Raw genomic sequence first — 8,865 nt, 5'->3', positions numbered from 1 at the left:
GACGTCGTCCCGGGTTCGTCGCCTGAAGCTCGTTGAAAGTTCAGCACAGCTTCTGCTGGCTTCCGCTACGCTTGTTAAGGAAAACATATAAATCCTTAAGAAACGCCTCAAACCGCTCCGTCTCTTTCTTTTTCTCGTGTGCTCCCGCTCGCTCTCTCTCTCTCTCTCTCTCTCTCTCTCTCTCCCTGTATCTGCGCAGACGTGCAGCGTGAGCGAAAATCGTGAGGTAGATGTCGACGGGTTTTAATTGATTTTAATGATAATTGTCTGAAATCTCAACAGCGTAGCTGCTTTTGTCTGCTCGCCACTCCCGCGCACTCCGCGGGCGTCAAGAAGGGGCTGTGTGTGTTTATGATTTATGAATCGAGAATGATTCCATCGGTCTGTTTCGATTCGGCGCGCTCGGCTCGGCTACAAATCTATGGCACAATGTATGTGAACGCGTTCAACTCTAGCTCAAGCACAGGCGTACATGTCTCTTCCGTGTTGCTATTAAACCGATCCTTCATGCCACTTCTGCGTCGGGTTTGATTCAATGATTGAACGCGCACAAGGGAAGCCGAGGAGCTGGAGCACGGAGGCTGGCCAGCATTAATTATGACGGTGGAAAATGGCAATCACGTATTATTGTTTTTGAAAAGTCACCCACCCACCGAAAACGCGCGCGCCACGCAAGGAAGCGCGATAGGACGTCAGCATGAAAAACGCTTCCTTGTGGAGCGATTGGGATGGATCTTGAAGAAATTCAATTAAGGGGTTAACCTTTTTTCGAGGATGGAGGGGGGGGGGGGTATCTGCGTGCCGTCCGGGGACCTTAACGATACAAGCGCAATATTTCTTTTTAATTGAATAACGTCCCCATTTTTCCTGGCTCGTTGTGGTCGGTTTCTTGTGCTTCTCGCGAAGGTTGTGCTGCTTTGCTTTTCATTAGAGCAAATGGAAACCCAGAGTCTGGGATGGACAGACGGACGGACGGACGGGCACAGAGGAAAAGTGTCAGCACCTCATCGACGCGGACTCAAAATTTGACATAACCCAGTGGCTGGAGGTTTCCAGAAATTCAATTAAAATGCTGCCCCTCGGGGCGATGCTGGGGAGCCGATTTGCTTGTTTAATTTACTGTTAATGGTCAGCATTAATCAACCGGGGCGAGTGGAGAATGGTTCGTGGTGGAGGGTTTGCTGCTTCATTTAACAAATAAGTTATCGTTTTCGGATACTCATTCAAGTACGCTTTCAGTAAGAAAAAACAGACACACACTCGGACTTGTGTTATACTTTTTTGTTTCTTTAAATAGTTTATTTTTTCAGCAATCAAAAACAACTTACCACTACTGTCCAACCAAATACGCGTACGCGCGTGATATTTCAATCTATTTACAATCTTTCTCGGAGTAAAAAAGGATGATAATAATAGTACGGCGCGCATTGGCTAACTGGCTACAATAAAAGCTAAGCACTGCTACTGCACTGGTACACTTTGTGGTCGTGTTCGATCGTCGACGATCGGCTCATCACGCTTTTATGTACACTTTTTAAGTACTCTCCATTACGCTTGCTTTTTCTACTATGCTTAATGCACTCAAATTGAGCTTTCTACTGCTACTGACACTATCGCGTAGGGTCTTGAAGTTAAGTAAGGAATTAAAGTATCAACACTTTTAGGTAAAGTACTATAAAACTAGAGCCAATTTGCTTTGTACACCATTCCACCTCTTCAAATTAGGGATCTTGTTTTCGTTTTTTATCTTCTTGTGCTGTGATTTATATGATTCTGCTAAAAGAGGAATTTGTATTTCAACCTTGAGTCCTTGAAACCGTCGTATTTTCGGGCTCCATTAATTAAGAAACTTTTGATTCGCTCTGCAACGATGAGTCCATCAGCAAAGGCATTTTTAGAATGAAAATGAAAATTAACTCCCCTGCCAGCCCACACTCTCCTGGGTTCCTATTTCGTGTGCCAGATTGCTTCCGGGCAGTCGGCCATCCCGAGCGCATCAGTGCGGAAAACCAGAAGCTGTTCCCCGGTTACCTCCATCTTTCAAGAAGACTCCATCTTTCATTAACGTTTCTGCCCTGCATCCCGGGTCCGAATCGCGCTCCATTCGGGATGCCCACTGCCGAATCGCATGGTGATAATGGTTATAATCATAACGTTGCGAATGCGAAAAATACGCTATCAAAAGACCGGCGGCAGCAGCGGTTGGCATTAAAACGTAAATGATTCGGCAGCGGAAGGTTTTTGGGTACTGGCGGAGTGGATTTCGTGGAGTGGAGTTTAGGAGTTTCATTCATGGACACGCTCGACTCGCCGACTCAGTCGGTGACGTGTCTAGATGACGTTTCATTGAAATCGAACTGGCTGGAAGGTCCCGAAATGTGTTGTGTAATTTGCGGCAATTTACAACGTTCGCTCACGGACACAGAAAGTGACCACTGTGCTGTTGACGTTTGTCACGCTAGCACGATGGCACGCAGCAATACAGAAGCCGTATCGCCCTCGGGGTGAGCGAGCGCCGGATTCCCTCTACTTCCCGGGAAACGAGTAATTATAGGAGTGTCTTACGAGAAATCTTGCCCAAAACGGGCAGGGAAGGAAGGTTGTATCATACGAGAAAGCGAGTTTTGATTGTCGGGGATCGGGTGTTCGGGAGGGAAGCCTGCCCGAAGACTTAATTTGGACCGTGCCACCCGATGCGTGTTTGCTGGTGGACCCCATTCCCCGTTCCAATTTGATTAATTGAGTGTCCTAATGATGTCGACCAGTGTTTGGCCGAAATGCAGGCCGGATCGGGTTGGAATGCATCGCTTATTCTATTGAGTACAGAGTTTCCAGGTTTGATTCTATTGCTTCTAGCTGTGTGGCTCGCGATCACTTACGATCGGCTTACTTTAAGTACAAAACAACTACACGTGATCTTTGTGCGTCTGCTCGCCCGGTGGGTTTAGTGCTGTTTTGCCTAGCTTAAGATATCACTGTGTCCGTTCTGGCGGAGCATCTCCAACCGCAGCTCGTGCTCCCGGGCCTTCAGCCTCAGCGCGGCGATCGACGAACTGCGCCGGTCGGCCTGCGGTGGTGACGCCGACCCCGGCGGTGGCTGCGGTGGAGCCGGCAGTGCGGCCTGAGGAACTGGCACGACGGGCGGCAGGGCGGTCGGCGAGATGGGCGGTGAGGCGGGCGACGTAGGCACCTGGGAACCGGGCGGCGGCGGTGGCGGTATGCCCGGCGGTCCCGGTGGCATATAGTCCACCCCGGACGTCGGTGGCTTCGAGGGCATGGCGGGGGGCGCTCGCTGGGCCGCGGAAATGTTCGCCAGCAGCGTCTGGAAGGAGGCGGACGGGGTGTAGAACGTACCGACGCCCGGTGGCAGCAGCGGTGGCGGTGGCGCTCTGCAAAATTCGTCAACGAAGGAAGATAACGGTGAGACACTTTGAACGGGAGAGAACGGGGGAATGAGAGAAGAAAATTTGGATCAGTGTTCGTCGGTAAGGGTAAAGGGTTCCGGGCGGAGAAGCGGACTCCGTGGATACTTACCGGTGGAACTGGTTGAAGTAGGCGGACGGCAGCATGTGACTGCCACCGAGCGATGGATAGCGGAACGCGGCCAAACTCGCCGCATCGAACGGTTTGCGCAGGTTGAAGCCAAGATGGCTGAACGGGTTCGGCGGCAGCGACGGGGCGACGACGGTCGCCGACGGGACCTGGCCCGCGCTCGCCAGGTACGGATTGTACGGATGTCCCTGCGGTCCAACCTTTTCCTGTTTGCGCCATTTTGCCCGCCGGTTCTGGAACCAAACCTGCAAAAGAGGGAAGAAAGACACAACACAGCGGAAGCGGTTAAAAGATGAGGCAAAATTGAATTACGCCAAATTACTACTCTCTTCTACGCAGAGGATGCTACACGCTTTCTGGGACAGGCCGGGCGCAAAGAGCGCACGCAATTTAAAGTAGGAAATCGTGCGCAACATTCGCAACAAACACGGGACTGGCGGTGGTTCTGCCCGACAGGGCCGCCATTAAGGAATTATCGTACAAACACTCGACAATCGTGGCACACAGAGACACACCGAGAGAGAGAGAGAGAAAGAGACTGTGAGCATTCGAATTGCGGACAAATCGAAAGACATACACAAACACAACATTTAGCGTGATGATAATTTAATAAAAGTCCGCAGCGCAAGCAAAAGGGATCGATGATTCACGGGGGATGAAGATGACGACTCGGTCCGGTACGAATGGTCGACGCTTCGAGATGCCACAAACGTGCCTCGGCCGTACTTTTCAATTACTTTAATGTCGTTCCCAGAATCGAACGGAATGGGCACTCTGGTGCATTTTTCGTGTCGCTGCTCGCCACGGTCACCACCTCGGGAGGGGTACGGTACCACGGTCTGTCTCTGTGTGCTTTTTTGATGCTTTGTTTTGTTTTTGTTTTTTTTGGGGCAATGCAATGGGGAGTTTATAATTTTGCGTCCGGAAACCATTTCTGGAACCGAGAAGGAGACCCGTTGCAGCAGGGAATAACAATGATCATATGCTACGGGGTTTGCACTGCACGCGATGATTATTCGATGATGGATTGGAAACCCTCCCGCCAAAACAGCAAAAAAAGGGAGACAAAAGCGACCTTCAGCATTGGATTTGGGATTGCATAAAAGACGAAATGGAGAAAATCACATTCACTTTGTGGATCGATACGGACCAACAAAAGGGCACAAACCAAAAGCCTCCAAGAAGAACCTTAACTTGGAGGGACATTTAAGGAAGACTCACGATTTTATTGGGTTAATTAAAGTGAAAACATCTCAACAATCGAAACCCTAAATTTCTTAAAAGATTCGGTAGAGTTATAAAACCTTCATGAGCAACTCATTCACTCTCGCTCTCTTAAAAACGAAGATCATTATCTCCATGGTGATGGCGTTGGTCACACTCCAAGGAAAGTGCTTCTTTTAGCATAAAGCAACCGAACAGCAAGCTGCTACAAGACCTGAGCTGTGGAAGCGTCTGGACAGGCTAGAATCTACTACTTTGTTGAAAGACCCTCTTTAAGATTCATTAAACAACGATAAAAAGCCTCAGCGTAAGTGTCCGCGCTCCATCAGGAAGCGCGTTCACTCGTTACCCGAGCGCAAATGACTCCCGGCGATGGTCGTTCTCGGTAAGAGGTCAGTCATATCTTTACTGGCGGTTGTGGTGGTGGTGATGGTAGTGCGCCTGGTAATTGACGTTCCTTCGCATTCAGGTGCCTTCAGGGCCTGGCAGCTGATTGGTGCAATTAACACGGTCGCCCCACCGGAGCCCTGGGAAAACTCGACTCGTACCGAGCGCGTGCGTCCTCAAACCGGTACGACGGCGTGTCCCAAAGTCCTTGCACTCCCTATCGGTGTGCCAAACTTTGCCCTCGAGTGGCTGCGCGAGGGAGTATCCAATTTACCACATCCTGATTTATGGTCCGTAAACACTTAAAACCAATATTATCATTATTGAATTCACATTCGCGCAAAGCCCTTGTAGCGTTCTCTCAACTAGCACCACGACCACGGAGAACGAAGGCGAAGGAATATCTGTATATAGGTATGCTCACTTTTATGTAAACACACTCTCACGCAGCGGGAGACTTGGTGTTGCAGTGGAGCACAAACCGCAAACGAGGATGGTGATGATGGCGTTGTTTTTCTCACCCCCCAAAAGCCAAAAGCAAGCAACAATGGCGACCGTCCGGCACAGCGACGCCTTCCAGCGCCTTTATGCACACGCAAGCGTGGGCAGCCGGACCGAGGGACCGAGGCTACAATTTGTGCCCAGCAATCGCTTGTTTATGGCTTCTTTTGGGGTGTACTTGTTGGTCGGCTGGTTAACTACTTGCAATAATTTTCCCCATTTTGAAACAGCACACACACACACACACGGACTCAAACAGAATGTGTTTATTTCTTTTCGCAAGGCAATTAGAAGGTGACACACGGGACAGTAAGTGTGGTACATGGGCCTCATTTGCACTCGAAATGAATGAGTTCTTCCGGGCGCGTCATTAGCTCCGAAAAATATCTTCCCCATTTTCGCCGCTCGGGGTGTGAATGGAATTCCCGCGCAGCTGCGTTGCATTCCCGGGTGTGTGTGTGTGTGTGTGTGTGTATTTGTCGTTGGCGATTTACAAATCAATTAATATTGCATATACGAGAGCCCCGTGCGCGGTCGGTTTTCACAGCTCGCCAGTCCCTAGATAAGAATCTAACGCAACGCACATCTTGTCGGCGGCCGATTAGCGGAGTGATACTGGGAATTTCGACCCCGAAGCTCGAATGCGGGGACTCGTTAGCAATAATTTTGAGGCTCGTTTTTTTTTCGTACCGGACCGGCTATGGGGCACCGGTCGCAAACGTGACCTGCATACAAGCGACTCTCGAAACCTCGAAAGAGACGCCGAACCCCCGAATCGAGTGCAACAGGTGATTAGCGGATCCATGGACATCGTTAGTCGGCCTGTGAGACCGACACACACACACACGCGCGCGCTCGAAGACCTGTGCAGAGGAAAAAAGGAAAAGGAAACAAAAAGGCCCAAACATCCTGGGCCAGCCAGCCAGCCAACCAGCCAGTCAGTGGACTCCCGGGGTGAATTAGATTAACAAAAGCACCATGCTGCGCTCAAAACACATAATTTTTATCGTTCCTCACACCGTGTGCCCTCTCTCTCTCGCTCTCTCCCTTTGTGGGACGTTTTCGATTTCATCCACCGAGCTTGTGTTTCGAGTTTGTGTGTGAGTGGTTCCATACAAACGGCACACACGTCGAGGCTCGATTTCTTTTGCGCCAGTAAAGACAATTCTTCGATCAATCGGCATTTTCGGCCGAAAGACGACGAACCCGACGGAGCAGGGAGAGGAGCATGGGGAGAGAATGCGACTCATAAATACATAATCGAAACTAATTCTCGCTCTATTCTTCCCCATTGTTTATGATGCGCGGCGCATCCGCCACCACCGGTGGAATGATATTCGGCATTCTTTTTGTCTTTCCGAGCTTCTGCCCACGGCGCACCGGATCGGTTTACATAAAGACGCCCGACCCGGCGTCCTGCTCGCGGAAAACCAATTACCCAGCCATACGGTGTGGAAGAAGGACTCCACGGCTCGAAAGAGCGCTTTGGTGGGTAATAACTTTAGCTACGCACGCTTAAAGTAATTCTCTGGATTGATTTTAAATTATTGATCGCCTTGCGATCGTCCGCTGTGTCCCCTTCGGGCCGCTGTTTCGGACGGGCTAATCGGGTTGTAAAGTATGCCGTTTCGGGGCGCCTATTAGCGGTTTATTTGCTCTGGGGCTGCTCGCTGTTGTGGAAGGTTGATTGCGAGCGCCGACAAACACGAGCTTCATGTTGGTTTAGCCGCAATTTGTCATCGAAATTGATTTTGGAGCTCGGCTAAGGTGATCATGTGGCCGATCTTCGTGAAGATTATGAACGAATCTCTCGCCCGTGCGTGTGTTCCAGACAAGAAAAAGGCAAAGGCATTCCTATTTTACAGGTTTAAGCACAATCAACCAGGTTTGAAATCCAGAATTCCAGAACAAAATATGGTTTTATCAGCATTTCATCAAACGTCAGCATGAATCCATCAATCACTCAGTCCAGCAACACTGTCTTCTCAAACTCCGTATAGCCTGAGAATGGGATAAGATCTTACTTTCAAGTCCCAACTCCCCAATCTGCAGCGAACAGTATTTGGGAGTTTCATTTGTTTAACTAAATGCGTATCTGTCAGCGCCACTCAAGCGAGACGTAAGGCCTCCAGTCGCACAACAAACGGCCCTCCAAAACACTCACACACGGCTCATTGAGTCGTTTACAGCCCACAGCACAAACGATCAAATGTTTACGATAAATAATGATATAAATTTGATTAGAACCTCTACCAGGGTGGTCCCCTTGGTGGCTGTGGGAAGAAGCAAAGGTCTAAACGTGATGCGTCTGAACCCTGCCCAACGTAGAGCTCGTACTTCGCACTCTGACACCGTTCCTACCGCCTGATTAGCAACGCTTTTCACGATGGCCCACCCCGATTACGATCGTGAGATGTTTGTTTCCGAGCTGTCTTCCAACTGGCGTCATCGGATTGATAGGACCGTGACCGAAAGGTTCGTTTCAGTAAAGCGTTTATGTCACTGTCTTGTGTGCAAATGAGTGTGTGTGTGTTTGCCTACAACTGATTCGAATGGAAATCCTGGTGGCTCTCCCGTTGCGAACACTCTTCCCCCTACACAAAAAAAAACATTCAGACAAGTAGCGTGAAAGCTTCAGTTTGCCCTTACTAGCACGATCGTGTTGCTTTTTTCCCCCCATGAGAGCCTTCCGTCCGACAGCGGAGGCGATTAATATCATGAGCAAACATTAAGCGCTTGTAATGGAACCATTAACGCGGTCCGATTCTGTAACGCGATGCGCGAGAGGTCGTGAGCAGAGATTCCGCCCCAACGCACGGCCTAATGAAGGCACGGATGGAGTGAATGGGCGCGATCGCCGAGATGAGTTGCACTGCACGCGTGCTGTCAAAACGTTTTCCCAATCCAAAGTGCGAAGCTGTCACGTTTGGCGAAATGCGAAAGTGGTATGAACCGTCTCCCGGGGTGATTAAGCTTGTTTGGGAGTGAATTTGTATAACGACCTCGCATACTTCACCACCTTTATCTTGTTCATCTCGGGCAACAACAGAAACTGCAACCACAAAACATGTATTTGTTACGCTTTCGGTCCAGAGCTGTATAACCAACACATACATACAATCCGCCCAATTCCAGGGTCGCTTGCCACGATCACACAGCAAGATCACGATCGGGAAGATGATGAAAACAGCAGGTTAGGTG

General features: G+C 49.8%; 1 protein-coding gene across 2 annotated transcripts in view; it reads right to left on the bottom strand.

Annotated features, from left to right (window-relative positions):
- Positions 1-1,266: 1,266 nt before the first annotated feature.
- Positions 1,267-8,865, bottom strand: part of LOC1277963 (homeobox protein aristaless) — a 63,987-nt gene continuing 56,388 nt past the window's right edge. The window contains exons 4-5 of one of the 2 annotated variants that reach the window (XM_061656491.1): positions 3,535-3,797; positions 1,267-3,389 (exon numbers count right to left, since the gene is read on the bottom strand). In XM_061656491.1, coding sequence (XP_061512475.1) covers positions 2,960-3,389; positions 3,535-3,797 — 693 coding nt within the window. In that variant the 3' untranslated portion in view covers positions 1,267-2,959. Of the gene's footprint in view, positions 3,429-3,534; positions 3,798-8,865 lie in introns of both variants that reach the window. The other variant, XM_061656490.1, reaches the window with a different exon arrangement.

The sequence above is a fragment of the Anopheles gambiae genome, chromosome 3 (genome assembly GCF_943734735.2).
Source record: "Anopheles gambiae chromosome 3, idAnoGambNW_F1_1, whole genome shotgun sequence".
NCBI classification, from domain to species: Eukaryota; Metazoa; Arthropoda; class Insecta; order Diptera; family Culicidae; genus Anopheles; species Anopheles gambiae.
This window is presented reverse-complemented; position numbering and strand designations above follow the sequence as displayed.